At 41.8% G+C, this 20,522-nt stretch overlaps 3 protein-coding genes across 4 annotated transcripts in view; 1 reads left to right on the plus strand and 2 right to left on the minus strand.

Annotated features, from left to right (window-relative positions):
* Positions 1-2,884, minus strand: part of LOC100648821 — a 138,028-nt gene extending 135,144 nt beyond the window's left edge. For both annotated transcript variants that reach the window (XM_003395661.4, XM_048405754.1), the window contains exon 1: positions 2,450-2,884. The gene's annotated coding sequence lies outside the window, so the exon portion shown is untranslated. The remainder of the gene's footprint in view (positions 1-2,449) is intronic.
* Positions 2,885-15,685: 12,801 nt separating this feature from the next.
* Positions 15,686-18,527, plus strand: LOC100648276 (40S ribosomal protein S11). The gene is made up of 7 exons (XM_012308829.2): positions 15,686-15,889; positions 16,113-16,227; positions 17,062-17,206; positions 17,464-17,589; positions 17,678-17,883; positions 18,080-18,226; positions 18,424-18,527. The coding sequence occupies exons 3-6, from the start codon at positions 17,195-17,197 to the stop codon at positions 18,201-18,203; spliced, it is 468 nt and encodes a 155-aa protein (XP_012164219.1). The 5' UTR covers positions 15,686-15,889; positions 16,113-16,227; positions 17,062-17,194; the 3' UTR covers positions 18,204-18,226; positions 18,424-18,527.
* Positions 18,528-19,180: 653 nt separating this feature from the next.
* On the minus strand, positions 19,181-20,461 carry LOC100648509 (lysM and putative peptidoglycan-binding domain-containing protein 3). The gene is made up of 3 exons (XM_003395659.4): positions 20,320-20,461; positions 19,949-20,159; positions 19,181-19,877 (listed from the first exon to the last, which is right to left on the minus strand). The coding sequence occupies exons 2-3, from the start codon at positions 20,153-20,155 to the stop codon at positions 19,344-19,346; spliced, it is 741 nt and encodes a 246-aa protein (XP_003395707.1). The 5' UTR covers positions 20,156-20,159; positions 20,320-20,461; the 3' UTR covers positions 19,181-19,343.
* Between the last annotated feature and the right edge of the window lie 61 nt (positions 20,462-20,522).

The following is a 20,522-nucleotide window of genomic DNA, read 5'->3' on the forward strand; positions in this document are numbered from 1 at the left end:
CTAAAGCTCGATCTAAATAGTTAATCCCTCTTCTTAATACTTAATCTTCTCGAAAACTAACTGGAAAATAAAATTCTCGAAAATGCCGATATTTATTTTTGATAAATTTGTATTCCATTTGGAGATTAGTCGCGTGACTCGTTCGATCCTCGCTATCTCATACATGTCTCGAACCAAGCGGTAATTACAGGTGCAGTACACCTCGGCGGCGAATACGATACGGCTCGGGTCTGCATCTGGTTCACAGGACCGCGAAAGCGGGTTACATTATACTCGGTAGTTCGGACGTAACCCGGAACACACGCGGTTGCGCAACCCGTACGAAACCTTCCAGCGTAACATTGACTTTTTCAAGTGTAATTGCCGTTCGCGCGCTCCGATTACTAATCGACGCGGCCGGTGAACGTGACACACATTCGATTTTAACCTCGACGGCAGTCACTCGTGCGCGCCGCGTTTACGGGCCATTGTCCGCTTCTGGATGCGAGAAAAACCCGTGGAAAAATGGTGATCGTCTATTAAGCAGTCGTTTGGAACTGAAAAAGAATTGCACTCCTGGAACGTATATTATTCGCGATTCTTCCTCGACCAAGATCGGAGCTCGTTGCGCGAAATTATACGCGAACGTAGCTGTAGAGGTTTCGAAATTACGAAGGATATATATTTATACGCGAATAGGAATATCGATATTACGTTAGCGTTTTGCGTACGTTACGTGATTCCATTGGTAGCGAACAGACTGTTCGTACGGTGCACCGCAAGCAAGGCAACGTTAGAGAATCCGGATTTGCAAAACCAGTTCGGCCCAAGCCGTGTATTAACAGTTAATAATAGTAAGGCGTAATTGCGATATTCTAATATTGGCAAGGATTGGGAAAAAGGGATAAGGTTAACGCAAGTTCGGCTAGAACAGCTGGCGAGACTTTACAACGTGCTCGCTACGCTACAGCTATGACAATTTGTTACTACTTCGTCAGTGGAATTGGGCATTCATTACTCAGACTAGTCACGTCGATTGACAAACGTCATCGTTAACGTGTCGAAAGGCATTTAGTATGCTCGAGAGAATAGACATTTAAGAATCGAAGTATCTCGTAAAAATGGATATACAAAGGTACTCGTAATATCAAATACTTGGTATCAAAATTATTCGATTACGGTAGCACTAAGCAGAATATGTATAAATTTATTAGGTTGTCCGAAAAGTTGTTTTCGTTTCATAAGGTGATAATAAATGAGCCACAATTTCTGTTTTATATTATTTTATTGAATCAGCTACGATCCATTTCGTTCTATCTCTATTATTATGTTCGTAAATAATTCAATAAACTAATATAAAACAAAAAACATTGTGCGCCTATTATTTCCTTACAAGACGAAAGAAACATTTCGGACAACCTAATAGAAGAACGTTTGTTGAAAGCTGCAAATATTCGAGGTCTCTTGGAAATGTTGGAGTATTCTAAAGCCGAGATTACTTCGGTGAACCGAGGTACTCTCGATAACACGGACGTTCGAGAATACAGGTACTGCAGAATGCAGCTATTCGAGAGTATAAATTTCGACGCCGATCGACACGCTCCTCGTCCTTAGGGCGAACCACTAACGGTAAGGGATCAGGGAAAAAAGGGGAAAAAAGACGAGAGACGAAGAAGAGGAGAACGATGGCTCGCCAGTCTCGGTTTACGATCACCTTGCGAGAGAAGTCCCTGCCCCTTTGACCGCCATTTTTTCAGACGATGCTAACAAATGGAGCGCGTAGAACGTTTCGGAGCACGTCAAGACAGAAGGGAACTTGGAGGTTCGTTTTTGCTTTGAAATGTATACGGGCAGCGGTGAAGGAACAGATCACCGCGCGTCTCGTTCATGAATGGTAAACATTATTACGATCGTCGAAATGTTTTTCTATAGCGGAGTAATAATTCGTCGTGGTAAACGGAAGAACGCGTGTTTTCTTTGAACGCGTATTTCACAATGAATGTAATCGTGAGACGTGTTGGGGTGTTGATCGTAATAACAACGGAAATTAACGCGCGTTGCTTATTTACAAGCTACTTTGCGAAAATTAGTTTCGATGCAAATGGGACGCCATTTGTCCGACCACGAAATAAACTTTAACCGTTTAATCGCCGCGACGTCGATTCGATTCTTTCGGCAAAATATTAATCCCCGATATCAATATCCGTGTAATTACGAATCTATCTACCGTACGACGACCTTTAACAGATCGAGTAATAAAAACACGATCGGTCTCCAGGACGTACAATCACTCAACCTCGAACAGAAATACGTACAGTTTTCTCGATAGAACACGGAAAGTTCCGTTACCCTATTAATCGCCAAAAGTTCCGAGAAAGCCGATGAAGTAAGCTGGCCCTGCGGGACATAAGGTCCAGTGGACACGTCGCGTCGCTACGAAAACGATATCCTACTAAAACTTTCCACTCACCTGCTGCCACTGCCTCCGATCCAGAACGTGGTGAACGACGGTCGCCGTGAGGCACGTCCGCTTGCAAACTAATTTTTGTTTTCCCCACTGGTAACTCCACTGTGGCACTGTATTACCGTATATCTACTGTACGTATGTATATCTATATATACATGTATCTAACTCTTCGGCTGTACGTACGTAGATACCGGGCGTATATGTGTTGGTTTCCAACCACGAAAAGGGGATGCGTCCGCGCGATTCAAGGCGACAAGTACGAGGGAATCACGTGAAATCACCGTTTCGTATTTCGACGTGAGCCGAACGAAAATACGTGGAAAAGAGACGGAGTAACCGGCAGGGAGAAAAGGAGAGTGACGACTGGCCCTGCTCTGACACAGATCACTGACCAATTCCGCTAGAGGACTGACGCGGTACTGACTCGACGTCGCATCTGGCGAGGAGCGCGACAACCGGCTTCCAGGCGTTCGGCCTGTTTCGACCGAGTTCGGCTTCGTTCGCCGCTCGAACCTGTGGCTGCGGACGTGTGCGCGTACCGAACGAACGCGCGTCCGTACGTTTCTATACGAACGTGTGCGTACAGGTACTGGGTATAGTACATCAAGGTAAGTAACGTGTACCAAGGTATAGGTACGCCCACGCAATTTAGACCCCTGACGATAATGAAGAACTCGGCTGTACCTTACGTGAGCGTGCATTATGGCCGCGTTCGCGCGTTGATACCGTCGAGTGGAGCGTTTCGACGCGCGTTTCGGTGGTGTGCACGCGCCTGCCGGAATTCGTTTCGTTTTGTTCGCCAGAGAGGAAACCGATAACCTCGACATTTTTGGCGGTAGATCGTACGACGGTTTCCTCGTTCGCGCCTGCTTCTGCGAAAACGGTAGGTTTAGATCGCTATTATCGATAGCATTTGCCGAACGGAGGTAAAGGGTCGTTCGAAGATGGTACTTGCGAGAATTTGCATCAACGCGTTCGAACGATCACCTTAATCGTAGCATTATTGCATTAACCGTGCTTTTTGTGGCTGATCTCGCATCGCGTTAAGTGTATTACCTTGTAGAAATATTGCCGCGTATCGGTATCAAGCCTTCCTACGGAGAGAAACTGGTTTCACGTTTTGCACGCGCATTCGCTAATAAAATCGCGACAGCCACGAACGATAATCGTAATCGATGTCGTGGTCGCGGTTATTGCCGTTTGTCTCTTCATCCTCGTCCAATTTTCAACAGGGATGAAAATACACGGCGAATTGATCGATGCTCGAGCCAACCTCCCCTATCGAACTTTCGGCGAATTGTGTCACGACAGCTATCGAAAGTACTCTGTTGGTGGAAAAATTACGATATAAAATACAACGTGCTGTGAAACACTCCTATGGTGGTCAACGAGTTAAGACTATGACGCGTTAGCTGACGTTGCACTAGGTCGCCAAGAAAGGAATCGTTGAAGATAGTCCGCTAATAGTGAAAAATCTCAGTTCTTACTAAATCTATCCGAGTAATGTGAAACGATCGCGATATTTATTCGCAGGCATCGATGGAGTTTCGGAGGAAACAAGAAGAAACTTCCCGAGTGGCCGATGTCCATCCGGCACGGCGTTGATCCTCCGTGTTAATTCGTCGTGGAAGGCGTAACGAGCACGCGCAGGAGTACAAGTTACGCGAGTACGTTACCGCATCTTACGCGTAACATACTGCAAACAACCAGTCCAACCGTGAGACTAAAAAAGAAGAAAAAAAGAGACGGCTGACGCTTTCGAGAAGCTTTAGACACGCATATACGAACGAGTCGACGAGAGACGCGCGAGCGCGTTGCTCGGGAGGTTTAATTATAAGTAATCTGGCGTCCTCGGTGAATTTAATGTGCATGGCCATGGATCGAAGAAGCGAGGATTTAAGACTGTGTTACACACCCGTTATGAAAAACCGACATTATGGCTGATGATACAGACTCTCGCCGTGCCACGTTCAGCTTCGGCCACGGTCGTTCCTACATACGCAGAGGAGTGGAAGAGCGCGATCGGTAGAAGGAAGAAAAAAACGAAAGAAAAAAAAATAAGAGAAAAGATTCACACTCGGTACGGCAACACGCTAAACAGTACATTTGCAATCATGAGGGTTTGCGGATATGTAAATGTACGTGGGACATTGATCACGCACACAAGGTGCACCATACCGCGCGGGTGTTCACGTAAATCCTCGCTGTTTTTCCGCCAAGCGAATAACGAATGAACACCGGGAGATTCCGGCGAGTTCGACTCTCTCTCGCTCTGTCTTTCTCTCCTTCTCTCACGCGTACAATTAAAACAAGAAACACGAGGAGACAAGGTGGAAAAGCGTTGCGATGTAAGACACGTTTCGCGAATATATCAGGCTACGTAGCGAAATTCTCCACAGTTCGTCGAAACCGGCTTCTTCAACGAGAAGCCTGTATTTTTTTCTTCTCCATTCGATACTTTAATTATCCCCTTCTTGCGTTCTACCCTTCTCGCTTGCTTTTAACACCGTTTGAAGTATTCGTTTCGTATCGATCCACGTTTTCCTAGATTCCCCTTACCGATCAATCGATCGAAGAATTTACAGCGCATAGGATATAGAGAAAGAGAAACAAAATTGTCGGCCGATGTTCGAAATACTCTGACATCGTCCGCCACGTAATTACGTAATAACGAATCCATTAAGAAATACCTGTCGACTTATTAACGAGCACGATAACGAGCCCGCAGACTCGTGGAATTTAACCTCGAACTTCCGTCCGCGGTTCGCACGAATAGGCATGTCTCCGGCTATGAATCAGGCCGAACGTTTCCCTACGGTGAACCACGGCGATCCGCGGTCGTGAGATAATTATGGAAATGAATTTCGATCGTTAGGGAGGCGTGGATGCTGACTTCTCTGTGACACGACCTGGCCTCGGCCGAACAGACCGCCTACCATCATCATTTTCCCCACAATTTTCGTGCCTGCGTGTAAACACACCGAACGGTATATTACCAGCCACTCTATGCCTTCCAGCCACCTCTCCTCGGGCGAGAACCAGCGAACGACCTTTTCCAAGACGATCTACACATCTCGCGGACTTCCTATTTAATACCAATTTTCAAATCGTGCAATTTGGAGAAATTTGAAAGGTGGTTGATAATCATCAAATCATTGAGCACTAGTTTAACGACGATTAAAATATGCAACCTGTACCGAACAGATCAAAATATCGACGGTCGTTGAATAATTGGAGTATCAGGTAGATGTTTCGTGGAAATGCTTATTTTCAGATCAACGTGAAATACAACGAGAGTCAATTTTTTATCGCTCGAATGAGAGGAGACAGCCAACCTCGGATTCCTAACGATCGATTTTCATTTTTACTGAGTACTCTCTTCGCTTAATTACGTATAAGCGTCGTTAAGATAGGTAGAATTAATACGCGATTGATGGAAAAATTGAAAGAAGGTCGGGCTATCCTAACCGTACGAGCAAAGGACGTTAAGCAATATCGTCGGTTGTTTGGTAAAATCACGGTTCATGCAAATGCGGAGACACCTCCGAACCATTACGCAAACTACTCGACGCTTTCCGGACGCATTAGTGCGGATTGGAGTCGTTAAAAGCATCGTGAATAAATTACGCGTGCAATATCCTATCTTTCCGAGCCGGAGTAATTACAATCTCCTTCCACGAATCTTGCAAATATGTCTCGCGAATGAGATAGGCGAAGAAGAAGGTACGCTCGTCAGCTGACGCTGAATATACTTCCGATTCGTGTAAAAATCGTACAAATGAATTGGAAGATGCTACATTCGTGTGAAAAATCTACCTGCTTTTACGGTTAACTCGTGTATCGAATAAAGTACTATGGGGCCATAAGCTGGTATTTTCACACGTTAATAAATCCTTCATTTTTTTAATCACCCGTTCTAACTGTAACAAAGCTTCCGACTGAGCAACGTATACTTCACCGACAATTTCACGATTTGTAAATCTTTTCTTCTAACACACCCTGCGCTAACATGTACGGCATACACGTACGTTCGAACGCAACGGTCGAAAAAAGAATTTAACAGCTAAAAGAAATTGGAGGGAGACGTGGTGGGACCACCGAGTCGAGCCAAAGTCGCGCTAGTCTCGAAGGAACCGTAATTTATCTAAAAGCTCGATGAAAAATAGCTTTGTCCCTGCGGGCTTTTGCCATCTGCATAGAAAGTGGATGCTCTGGCGTTACGTGCGAGGGTGACAGAGAATGGTCCGTTGCCACGATCCGCCGCTTTAAGTCGCTGTTAGGACCGTGGTCCATCGATTTTGATCCCGTTACGGTCACTGTGTTTTTCAACCACCGTGGTATATACGTACATGATACTTTTCAAGTAGGTGTGTGTCAGTTATTCTGGTTATATCCCATCCTTAGCGTCGTCATTACCGTAATCGCGGTTAATCGTGTTTGCAATTTTCTTTCGTACTCACGTGATCCTCGCCGCCTCCGCCTTCGACTTGTTCGCTGGCTGCTCGGCGGATGGTTATTCATGCTGCCAATTAGAATGGTAATTCCGTTTCACCCTCCACCGGGCCACGAATAATTCGATTTCTCTCTAGTGGTGCGATATGCCGTGGCCTTGACGTCGTGACCTACAAATCGAAGGAGATTAGAATAGAAAACGAACGATAGTTTCTGGGAAGAAGTCTTTTAGCTAAGCTAATTTTCAATTTTACCATTAATTAAGTAAAAGTTATTCCAAATCTAAAGGAATTCTAAGCTGACCTTTTCGTAGATTCTCGAGTTTTACGAAATAAGCAACGATTTCAAAATTTTTCTATCCATACGATACCAATTGCGTATCATCTAAAAGTTCTAGAAAACGACGTCGGAAAGGGATCGTCGAACGAGGACTAAATTCGCGATGGTTCGATAAAATCTTCGGTTTCGCGTTATCACCTGCCACAGAAACTTGGCACCGCTCGCTTCAATGGCTTCCTAACAGTGTACAACGCCACGAGGAGAAACCTGTTTGTCATGTAGCTCGTTCTCTGGATATATTAACAGCGTTCTGTTGCTCGAGAGCCACGGCTTAAAGGAAATCGTGTTTCTCGTCCGACACTCTCCGATATTACGCGTCTCACAATAAAACTTCCTGTTCCTATGAGTGACCCGTGATCCTTGACCCTTTCGAATTTACCAACAATTACGACCTCCGACTCTTCACTCCCATGTGAATTAATTACACAGACTTTCTCTGATTTCGAGCGTTGCTCGTTATTTTCGACGAATCGAGAACGCTTCGATAACCCCGTCATTGTCCATAATTGGACAGCGCAAGGACTCTCTTGTTCGAGTTTCGTCTTCCGTTCGAAGGAAATGTTTACCCAAGCGGCGTTTATTCAAGAACGGCTCATACAAATACCTTTCACTTCAGGATCTCGTACAAACAATTTCAGACGACTTGTCGATGCCGTCCATCGCGTCATCGCGTCTGACTTTTTCGCTTTAAATGCGATCGGACTATTTAATTGCTAGAAACATCGGACTATCGTTGCGCAAACTTCCTCACTGCAACGACAAGAAACACCTAGATCCCTACCTTTACAGAGATAAAGAATTTGGTTGTTTCGATGATCGATTGCCCTGATCTTTCGATATCGGTGTGTTCGCCTTAGTGATTGGGTTTTCATGGACTCTCTTCGCGTCGATTATACGATTACAAATGATACTTGCCACAACGGTCTGTTCTCAACTGCTACTTCGATCTAATCGCAAGTTTTGTGCGAAATCTGATCGAATCTTCGATACTCGGATAGCTTCTGCGACAAAGTGGGAATTGCGAGCGGATGATAAATTTCGCCGAACAGAGACTGAGAAATCGAACGAGAACTCGCTTTGCTTCATGCGACGACGACACCGTTGTTTAATTATCCGTAGCGCGATAGGAAGGAAAAATAAAACGATGGTTGAAAGCGATACTTCTGACCAGATTCGAACGAACGCGCGACCCGTGACGCGATGTCGTTTGTCACATCCTATATCTGCATCCCTGACTTTTATTTCTTAATTTTTCAAACGTCATCGGGAAGCCCGTTACCATCTGACACACTCGCTGCTGGTTCCCTACCAGCAGCTCCAGTCTCGCATAATTTTCATCGCGAGAGATGTATGAATGTTGGTTGGGAATGTTCGCCGGGTCAAAGTACGGGTCACCGTTCGTGTCAGGAGGGAAAGACTGAGGCAAGCGACGCGTTAACGAATGTATCTGATTGTACGATTTCAACCCTGGTAACCATCGTACAAGTCCCAGATGAATTGTTGGATCGTAAAAGTATATCTGATTCCGTAGGAGGTCCCGCTATTAACGTCCCGGTTTTAATAGTATTTCAACTCTACGAGTTTCCTCGTTTACTGTTTCTTCGTTTTGATAGTTTAGCGATTTTCCCTGTTATTCAACGCCGTGTTAGAAACGAAAACGTCGGTTTACCGGCCTTTCAAAGAGCAAACTACCTTGAAATTTCGTCCCAGATCGAGCAATTTAGGTTACTTCGACGAACGTTTAATTCATTGGCGACACGTGGAAACGGGGAACACCGATATCGAGCGTTCAACAGGTGGTTGCGCCACTAAGCGAAATTACTACGTCGATTCGCGGTTTCGCGCGCGGTCATACGCTGAAATGATAAATGACGATCTCCGGTGGTTCTGCGGACGCGTACCACGGACGGCTCTATTCGAAGCTGTCACTAACGAGCTGTCGCACGCTGAATTCCGCACGGTGGCCGTGACGCACGCGATCGCGTCGATCTGTATCGGATATTTATTTATGCGAATCTGCTCGCAAATTTTAAACGAACGCACAACGCGTGCCGTTCCATCGGCATCGATCGCACGTCTCCAGGAATATTTTCTGCCTTTTCCTTTTCCTCCGTTTCTTTCTTTCCTTTCGTTCCTTTCTTCTTTCTCTTGCCAGGAATTTATTTAACGATGACACGCGTCTCATCGTCAACCTCTAATCTCATCGAATCGCCATCGTAAGAGCGAGTTTACCATCGTTTTATTAGTGTATTTATTACTGCGAGTCGTTAAGAATCTTGATACGAGAGCGATCTACGAGAGATAACGTCCTTGAACGAGGTATCATCCTTGGAGATGCGATTTCCCTGGTGTTTTTTTTTAAGTTAATTTAATGTATCGATTCGAAGCAGACCCATCGAAGCTAATAACCGATCGACGGTATCGAGTTCCGTAAAAATCTGTATATTCATGCAAATATTAACAAAGAGTCGCCATCTGGCAGAAATAGCTACGAGAAAAATGTGCGACGTATGCTGGGTTAAAAGATGAAAAGGAAGATGAAGGAACGCTTCGACAACCACGATGTCCCTCGCATTACGCTGCAAAGAAACGAGTTGCCACGCTGTTGCAACCGAACGTACAACATTTCCTAGAAGATTAGTTCTTGTGACATAGCGAGAGTTTAGCGAGAGTAATCTAGATTCTAACCGGCCGAGTGATTTACTAATCTCTTCCATCGCTGACGGCAAAATGTCTATGCTCCCCGGAAGTTTAATATAAACATTAGGTCGGTCGTTTTGCGCTATTTGTACGCCCGGGGGGATGTAACCGGCAATCTCATCGACATCCTACACTTAATTAAAGAAAAAGAGCGTTTCGTGCGTTGCCGCGAAGCCGCACGAACGTTCTCAGCTACGATTCGATATCGTAAATACCGGCAGCGCGATCGCCGGTTTCTTTTTCTTCCGCTTCTTTCCTTCTTCTTTTCGTTTCGCTGCGTAAATGATAATGCCGCGACGCTGCAATCGCCATGAATTATACACCGTTTGCATCTCTTTTACTCGCCAGCCACGCAAAGGTAAGCGACGAGACGAACCGAGTATTTTCGTTACCCCCTACTTTCGTAATACGAAACGACGCTGCATGATCAACGATAAACCTATTTCAATCGAAGGAAGGCCACCGATAATCAAGCGCATTCCGGTAGGACCTCGACGCGAAGAAATCATTGATACGAACCAACCACCGTCATCCACCAAAGAATACGCTCCATCTTTCGAGCTTTCGATCCAACGATTTACGATTGCGAAGAAAATACACGTCCTATTATCCCTTAGAGGCTTTAAATCCACAGGCTCGTGGTTCCCGGTTTCCAATCCAGCCACTGCGATCTCCGTAATTGTAAAAGTCTAACTTCCTATACTTAATTACGGGTACTGTCGTTTTAATCGACCACCGTCCCAGCGCAATCAAGCCGCGCACAAGTCAATACGGCGCGCAAAGTTTAAAAAGCAATCCTACGAATCATTCCTTACGCAATAAGCCCGCGCAACACGCAAACGAGCTCAAGGCAAGAAACGTTCCCCTATGTATACGCACGGCGGCAACCGCTTTAAAAACCTCCTCCCGAGTGTTAATTTCGCAGACGGCGCATAATCTGCCGCGTAACCGCGCGTAACTACGCGATGTTCGCGCGATGCGCGTCCGGGCTGTTCCGATATCTGGCGAGCGCGTACGAATCGCTTGAAGGAAAAAAAATCACGCGGTTAGGTCATCGACGTCCCATCGATCTCTGCTCGCAGCATCCCTCCTCGTCGTGTAGACATCATATTGTTGCTGTTCCTGGTTCGCCTGTAATTACTAATTACAGAGGCCGACAGAAGTCACGGCTCCGGAAGCGTGCAGCTCGCCGCGACTCTCCTCGCCCTTTCTCTCACCCTCCCCCTCGCCACTGTTTCGCCGCCTCGTTGCAGCCAACATTTAATATCCTCGGCAGAATTGTCTAATACAGCCGACTCATTGATTGGCAGACGGTGGAAGCTAGTTACGTAGCCAGCCGTACGTTCCAACCTTAGGGACGAAGCTGCGACGAAGATTAAATTTCCTGTATGATACGGCCGGATTCGCGAGTTCCGTGTACGAGAAAAGAACCACCGATGAATATGCAGAAGGAAGCTGCATCTTGATTTCGCGGCATTTCAACATCGGCTTCCTGAGCTTCCTGGTGAAAAAGCAGCCCGAGGTGTGTTCGAATCGCGTACAACTCGAGACTTTCCACTTCTTCGCGAGATTTACCTACACGGATGGATGTATCGTGGAAAAATTCAAAGCCGAATAGCATTGTACCCTGAACGAATGGTATACAAATTGGAAAATTAGAGAAAATTGGAGAGAAGAACAAGAGGAGTACGTGACGCTTGGGAGTACGTAACAGGAAAGCGGTACGAATGGAAGAAGAAAGAGAAGATCCATTGAATCTATTGATCGCTTCTGCCGAATTCCGAGTAAAATCGTCGCGTTGTTTATCCCATCTATCCCTCGCCTCCTTTTGTCACTGGCAAGCGAAGTGGCTTCTACATTTTATCGATACAGAGCTTCGGCGCAAGAAGATCGATCGTTGAATAGCCGAGCTAAATGACTGAACGAATAACGGAGCAACGAGAACCGCGAAGAAGATAATTTAATGAGAAACGCAGATTTTTCTCGAGCCACGCTGATGTTGCGCGTCGATCGGGCCAGACGGAAGCAGCGGATCTCGTAGCTAACTTTTTCTTAGCTTTTTAGTTAATTAACGTGGACTTGCGCAACGCGCGATAGAATTCTACTAACAGTCCGAGCTTTCGCGACGCAACTTTCGAGACGTTTATGTAATATCGATGTTAGAGTACATAGAATAGCTTTGCTCTCGGTTTTATTCGTAGCTGGTTACGCGGCTCGCTGAAATCGTTTCAGAGACTACTTTCGCCGTCGATGGTTCGACAACGCGTATGGGAAGAACGCAGTTACAATCGAACGTGTTCTTATCGCGAAGGAATATCACGAGCTTCGGCATAAACTAGAATCTCGCTGATTTGTATTATTTTCGACCGCTTTCTTCGCTGGCTTCCTCGCTCCTTTTTGTCCTCGAAGTAATTTCAATTATCGATCAAAAGGATTAACAAACTAAAGATAACGACGACGATAAGAGCGTAACGCGATCTTCGATACCGAAGGATGTTCCTCGCCGAACGTGGCATCGATTCAGCAACTTGAATCCTCTGTCTTCGATTAAAATCTTCTATATCTAACACGTTCGAGGTTCCAAACGAATATTCAGCTTCCGAACGATGAAAAAAGAATAGGGATACGGCCCTATAAACGAAGGAAGACAGAATAGCCGAAGCGTTATCGACGTTTTGCACGGACGTGCACCGTGCAGCGTGACCGTGAAGCTAATGGTTTCTGTCATTACACGAACTACTAATTATCGAGGAGATTGATGGAACGCGCTGACTATTAAGTGGCGGGAAATGATACGCGGCGAGCCGGACCCTGCTAACGTACAAATTAGAAACGGATGAAATAAGGATCGTTAAACTTAGAATCGATAACTTAGACGCAGTACCGTTCCACGATACGCGGTTTCGTTTGCCAATACGAACGCGGCCTTTATTTAATTAAGTTGGCTTACGTGAGGCCGATTCGCGAGAACGAAACTCGCATTGCCATCCACCACGCAACACGCACGCGAGAACTCTTCCGTCGTCGCAATTAAACCTCCAACCGAGATCTAATCGTGCAAACTACGCGCACGCTTCCTATCATCCGCGATAAACGAGCTCTACGGGGCTATTTATCGATTTTCTCGACGTTAGATGGATTTTCCCTCGAAGGGAATCGGAAAACCGTTCGCTTCGGCATTCTTAGGCATCCTTGAAACGATAAGTCGATAGTACCGTTGTTTAAATTCAAGCAACTTGCCCGCCACTTCACGTACGTACGAGCCAGGTTACTTAACGTACGACAACTCCAAGTTGCGAACTTTACAACTTTTTTTTTTTTTTGTATCCAGATACCAGACTACCAGTTTGACCATTTTCGAAAGTGCACGATATCTGTAGACAAGCTGTACAAGGATACTTTTACCATAAGCAAAGTGTAGCCACGTTCGAGTACGTGCCAGCGTTAATCTGATGGTCCCTTAAGGCGAAACTGCCGACTAAGGATAGCACGCTCGTTATTGGAATTCGATTCTGCTAAAAATTTCTTCGAAGTGGCTGGTACGTCGGCATTTCTAGGAAGGAAGATGCAGCAGCCACGGTCGCGTTCGAAAGCCAGGTCAATGCCAAACTATCGGCCGAAATATTTGACGAGAGTCGTAGCCAGCGAGAATATTTATATAGCCTGCAGGCATACGCTCATCATCGTCGTTACGAAGTTTAGAAAACACTTGGCCGATACGTACGAACGTTACGATACAACGATGAAAAAAACTTGTTGGATGTAGGAAAAAGTTTATTATATAATATTTGCCTGCGTAATATTAACGACGAGCAAACTACTAATCGAAAGACACTCGAGGCTTCTTTCGATCGAACGATCGAGGTCGATGAATTCTAACAAGACAAACGAAAAATCATCTTTCTCCGACGATGCACGTCCCTGAAACAGCAAGCTGATTCGATTCCTTGCCCCGTTACCAATGATTTCGTGTCTTGCAAGAAAGTAACCACGAACCATTCGTTCGTAGAAAACAAGATTAACGCGGTTGTCGCGCAAGAAAAAGAAAAAGGGCAAGAATAAGAAAAGAAAGACGGCGAGGTTTTTTCATCGAACACGTTTCAAACGACTATCGACTAATTTCAAGGTTCGATAATTTGCCAACGCATGGCTCGGCTATGCCTTTCGAAAAGCCGTGTGCTTCGTCGGATAGATCGATCATCGTTCGATTGAATAGCAATGGTAAATAACGAGCGTACGTCGAAACACGCCGTCCTGTAATACGTCTGTTATATTCGTTAAGCGCGGAAGTTTCTAAGATTCTTCCGCTTAATAACACATTCTACGACTGTCTGGATGCGGGCCACGGTTCAAGGATAATCAATTTGTTAGCCGTACCATGAATATCCGTCACGTTCTATCTTCGATTAAGCACCTTCCAATCCTCCTCCGTGTTACGTAAAAGTTGGAGAAAAAGGTCGAATCGTTGAGCGTGATATCTTTTTTTAGACGCTGTTCTTTCTATATTTTCAGCTTGTACGAAGAAATTATCCGCGGATAGAATCGAAATGTCGTTGAAAACTCGCACTTGACGACGTCTCATCGTTGGTCTATGAACCTCGTGGGTCAACGAAAAAAGAAAACAGTATACAAAAGGGGATACAAAAAATCGTTAACGGCCCTTTGTTGCCGAACAAATGATCAAGGCGATTTGCATTCGGCCGAGGCAGAACTAATGAAAACGCTTCGGAGAATGTAGTCGCGCCTCGACTCCCTGTCGAGGAGAAAGCAACATGACGAGTTACGCGGAGGATAGTCGTTCAGGAAAATTGAAACGAACATGGCTAGATGCTTGGAGCGGAGAATGTAAGATTGCCAATTACACGCGGTCACACGTGTGTCGTAGGATGCAGGTTTTCGGTGTTGAGAAACCGGTATGGTAGAAATATTCGTACTGTTCGTTCGTCCGCGCTCTGTTTAGTGAACCAATTAGCTTATTAATAGGATCGTTCGTTGGCCGGAAACTTGTACGATCGCGGCATGTTAATAAAGATAAATCGATTTCAGTTAGGTGGATTTCAACCATTAGAAGTATAAATACGATACGATCTATTTGTAACAAGGATGAAACGATGCGTTGAAAAATATTACATCTTCTTTGTTGGATGTAAGTATTGGATAGTAAATGGCGAGGATAGGTAGTAAACTTGTGTTATAAAAAGCATTCGCTTATCAGAAATGTCCTGTCCTCCCACGTGTTCGAGTACGCGAGCTTCTATCGCAGATGCGAACAGAATTACGCCAGTTGTTTCGTTTGAAATTCGAATTTCAATCCGAAGCTCGCGAACGTTCGCAATACCTAGATTTGAATTTGAAATTTTAATCTGGAATTCGAGTTTCGAGTTGAATTTGAATTTAAGATACGACCGGTTTTCATGGTCTTTAAGAATCGACTCCGGATATACGATTCTAAGTAATAAATCTAAAGCGAAACCGTAATACGAGTCGTAGCAATCGAAACGGCTATTATTTTGTATTGTATAAGCATCGTTAAACGAGCTGCGGCAATTTGTATGAAATGCAACAATGAAATAGAAACGAGAATGGAAAATTAGTTGGATCGCGGTATGCCGTTCACCGTGCTGATCATAGAATGGTAACTAAGGTGTAGCCGTAGCCGATCAACGAAAGCGTGACAATATGCGGAGAGTTTAAGGAATGACATTGTGATTGTTTCGATCGATTCCCACAATGGCAATGACGTGTGACGTGATAATGGAAGCTCGCGGTTCCGATTTCCACTTACGAAACGACTACTTTTTCCGATCGTACTATTAAGAAAGTAATAGAAAACGTAATGTTTGGTATCTGTGTTATTCAAGCATGTCCTTGTATCCAACGATAAGTAAGACGATCGTTCGCTTTGGCCTAACAAAATATAAAGTTCGTGAGATTTTATTCGAGATCATTAAGGTGATTGATTTCAAGGTTATGGTTGATTTTTTATAGAATCGTATAAATTATTATTATGCTACAGAGCTCGAGGAATGTTGTATCGTTGGGTGGGGGTGGGGGAAACAAGTGATCGAAGAAATAGATTACCTCAGATTCGATAAATATGTATTCGTTAAACGAAAACGTTAATAAAATTGCAAATGTTCTTTTCGTTTGTGAAAAATTTTTTATTCGTTTTAAGGTTTTAACACGTAGTATCACGGCGTGATGCTGCCATCTGCCGGCAAAGAGTCTAAACAACACCGAGAAAACCGAATTTGGCGCGTAAAATATTTATGAAAGAGGAACCAACGAATGTAAGTGATATTTATGATTTAATAAATTGTACAGATTTAGAAAATTTGTGTTATGGAATGCCATGATTAATCTGCGGGCTTTTATCGAAATTCTATATCGAAATTGAATAAAGGCTGATTTCACCTACTTAATGTCATAACGTGTACTTTACTCTCGATATTCTGCATATTTTGGCATATTAAATACATTCTATACCTTGTTGCACATCCGCAGTGCAGCAGTAACGTTTACAGCTTACAAAGTATCAATCCGTTTCAATGCTGTACGAATAAACAAAAATGTTCACTCACCGCAATTGCGTTGCAAACACAGGAATGTGGTATAGAACATGTCTCTTTGCGCGTCAACTCGAACAAATTGAATTATCCACGACCTACGCACAACCGCAAAAAAAACGAAACCAATCTTCACGGTTGACCACTGTGATCTGCAACAAGTTGCAATTTGTAACGGTTTCGATTTCTATCTGTAGTTCGATCGATCGATTGATCGTCGTGTCCGAGCTATCAACTAAATTTAACTTCATGTACTAAAAATAATATTGTATTGATAGAAATTATGAAATATATTGAATATATTTGAATAATTGTAATTTGAAAAGAAATCTATCTAAATTTTCAAAATATTTGAACACTACATAGTAATTTTATAGTTACAGCAACGAATATAATGTTATACAGCTGTAATTGTTTCTCGTAAATATAGATTTTCAAAGCATTATACACACTAATTATAATAAATACATATTATTAAGTAATTAAGGTGACATAGTTGAAATTGATTAAAATAAAGAAATACATCGTACTACTTACATATAAAAACCAAAATTCAAGTCCGTAGGACCAAGTAGGACGTAGGTCGTTCAAATGACAAATTATTTCCCAATGTTGGTACAACTGGAAATTCAACGATAGAAAATGACGTTGGTCATCCTTCCGGATTCGATCGCTCTTTCAGTATAACAAGATGGCTGATCAGGTACGTGTGCGATATTAACAATAACAATATGTATCTTTTTTACATTCACCTTCATTATTTATTAACTATAATTGTTACACGATCAATTTTATCGTCGTGGTTAATAATCGGAGCAAAAAGTTGACTTCTTAAAAATATTACAAAAAAGTTGATAGAATAACCGCTGCACGTGGTTAGACCATTCGAATGCACCGAGAATTCAGAATACTTTGTTATGTGCATACGTGTGTAATAATGAATTGTGTTTTTGCTTTTAGAGTGAACGTGCGTTTCAGAAGCAACCCACGATCTTTCTTAACCGTAAGAAAGGTCTGGGCCCAAAAAGGAGGAAGCCAATGCGGTATAGCCGCAATGTAGGTCTTGGCTTCAAAACACCACGTGAAGTAACTATCCAATTTAACCGAAAAAATAATAGAAACTAATAATATTTAATGAATGCGTTATAATTTTTCTTTTAATATTATTTTTCAGGCTCTGGAAGGCACTTACATTGACAAAAAATGTCCATTTACTGGTAACATTTCTATTAGAGGACGCATTCTCACTGGTGTAGTACAAAAGATGAAAATGCAAAGGACTATTGTCATACGTAGGGATTACCTTCATTATATTCGAAAATATAACCGTTTTGAAAAACGTCATCGTAACATGAGTGTTCATCTGAGCCCTTGCTTCAGGTTAATTCCTATATATCTCTTCATTATTTTAAAGAAGTTGTTAAAAACATGTGATGATATAGACGACGGTCTTCTGAATTATAATTTGAAGCAGCTTATTCGTCTTCTGAAGAAAAATTGGATGTTGCATTTATCATATATAAAAACCCCTTTTATTTATATATGTATATAAATATATTGTCATTGTTTATTACAGAGATGTTGAAATTGGTGATGTCGTAACGATTGGAGAATGCAGACCTCTCAGTAAGACAGTCAGATTTAATGTTCTGAAGGTTTCTAAAGGAACAGGATCTAAGAAAAGTTTCAAGAAATTCTAAGATTATAAAATTCATAAGCTATGGTTAGTGATGGTGTTAAAAAATTTTTTATATGTTAATAGAAAAAGAATCGAAAATGTAGAATGATGAAACTAACGACGGTCTTCTGAATTTATTAAATTGAATGACATTATATCGTATTCTGAATATCTTTAAAATACAACTTCGACATACTTTTAAAACAAAGCTCGATATTTTACACTTATTTTATACCTTACAGGAGAGGTTGACATTGACAGGAACAGAAGAGGAAAGAGAAATTACCATCTTCGTTTGTATCTTATAATGTTACAAATTAATAAATAAAAACATTTCTATACAAGACTTCTTAATTTACGCAAAATATTATTTTAGTGTTATAAATTTGTAATTAACACGTTTGAAACGTTATAAAGTAAGACGTAAATACATGTTAAAAAATATATTTTTATAAATTTCAATCAGAAAGACATTTTATCAAAACAATTTTTACATAATTTCAAAACTGCTTAATAACATGCTTATTGTCGCAAGAGAACATAATTCTTTATATTATATACTTAATTATAATTATCACTATATAATATAAGAGTGCATCACAATTGTCTCATAATATCAACATCTGTTTTTTTTAACAGAGTTGATACAATATCAAATATTTTCATATTACATGAATCGTCAAAATATTAACAGAATTTAAAAAGGACATATATGATATTCATTAACACTTTTGTACAAGATCATTACAAATAGCTTTGGCGATTCGTATTTTTATACGCACAATGTTTAATACAATATCGGAAAAACTTCACGATTATTAGCACAATATTGTATTAAACAGATAATCACAAAGGCACTATATATTGTGCTACTTAATATTATTTCTTGATTTTTCTTATTTGTATATCATATAATTAAAAAATCTCATTTATACATTTTAAATATCATAAAATAATATCTTCTTACTATTTTCTTGTGAAGTATTTTTGCTAGCCATGTAATGACACAATTTACTTCTTAATGCAATCTCACTTATATAAAATAACATAGTTACCTATGATTGATTGTTATTTCAAGTTATAACTACAATTATTGCTGTAAATGTTGCTAGTACAATAAATTATACTTATTGTAATAGCCACTTGTCTAGTAGAAATCTAACTAATGATTAGTACCTGAATGAGTTTTGGATGAAAATTCAGCTATATAAAGTATGTATATAATAGGTCCTGCAAAACCTAACAGTAAAGAAAAACCAAGAAGTTGTGTCCAGGATAATCCACAATCATCACCAGAACATCTAAATGTTTCTGTTAAATGAGAGTTTTCTGTGTTACTCTCTGCTGAGGTAAGTAATTGGTCACATTCTGAATTGCTAATTTCTAAAGAGTTACCACTATTGAATGATGACAGAGGTTCACAAACTGAATTTAATATAATTGTATTAATTTCTGCCTTTGGCAATTCAATTACAACAGGATTTTTTATCACATTTAATAATGGACCTTTTGTTACTGCATTTTCTGTCTCTTGATCAGAACTGGACATACTTACTTTGCTTCTATCTGCCTGGCCACTCTGGTGTTCTAATGTCTCGGTCAATAAAGAAAATGGTTGTATAGGTACTTTTATGAAGCGTCTTGCATGTATTTCATTCTCTTTGTGAATCTTGTTGATTCTCTTCAATTCAGAGATCTAAAAATAGAACTTCCCATTTGAGTTCATTGCAATTTATTCTTGATTTTGATCTTTTTTTGTGTCTTTACCGTGCATCTATACCGTAATGCCAATGCTTGTAATGTATCTTCTGATTTAAGTGGAACATTTATAACTTCCACTTTACGTGGTAATGATGTAGGTTTGTTACGTTGTTGCAAAGGAATATTTTCTTCGTCTCCACTATTTTCATCATCCGAATACAAAAAAACATAATGTGGGGAACCATCCCTTTGATTTCCACGTTGATAAACCATTTGTCTGAAAGAAATTGTTTTGCCATATACACAAATGTGAATACATAAAAACAAAATGTAACAGAAAAAAATTTCCGAGGGAAATATTATTTGAGTTATCTTCCAATATATATCATATGTGGTCTGTCAAACGATCATCTACGATTACCAAAATTGTTTATTACCTCACAGCCTCACGCTTCTTTCTTTACCTCAAATTTTCTTTATTATTTTTTATTGTTCGTTAAACGTATCATTCAAATCTGAACGACATTTCAAAACAGAATTGCTATTTAAACCTTGTGTCGATCGTACACGAGATATAATTCCTTGCACGAGTCATGCATATGTCTATACATTATATGTACACGCACATACTATAAAGAGA

This window comes from Bombus terrestris, chromosome 5 (genome assembly GCF_910591885.1).
Source record: "Bombus terrestris chromosome 5, iyBomTerr1.2, whole genome shotgun sequence".
NCBI classification, from domain to species: domain Eukaryota; kingdom Metazoa; phylum Arthropoda; class Insecta; order Hymenoptera; family Apidae; genus Bombus; species Bombus terrestris.

Excerpts from the sequence above, each read along its gene's own strand:
- LOC100648276 (XM_012308829.2), top strand. Across the intron at positions 17,590-17,677 it reads GCTTCAAAACACCACGTGAA|GCTCTGGAAGGCACTTACAT; the intron begins GTAACTATCCAA and ends ATTATTTTTCAG. Across the intron at positions 17,884-18,079 it reads CATCTGAGCCCTTGCTTCAG|AGATGTTGAAATTGGTGATG; the intron begins GTTAATTCCTAT and ends TGTTTATTACAG.
- LOC100648509 (XM_003395659.4), bottom strand. The coding sequence starts at position 20,155 with ATGGTTTATCAACGTGGAAATCAAAGGGATGGTTCCCCACATTATGTT. Across the intron at positions 19,878-19,948 it reads CATTACGGTATAGATGCACG|ATCTCTGAATTGAAGAGAAT; the intron begins GTAAAGACACAA and ends TTCTATTTTTAG.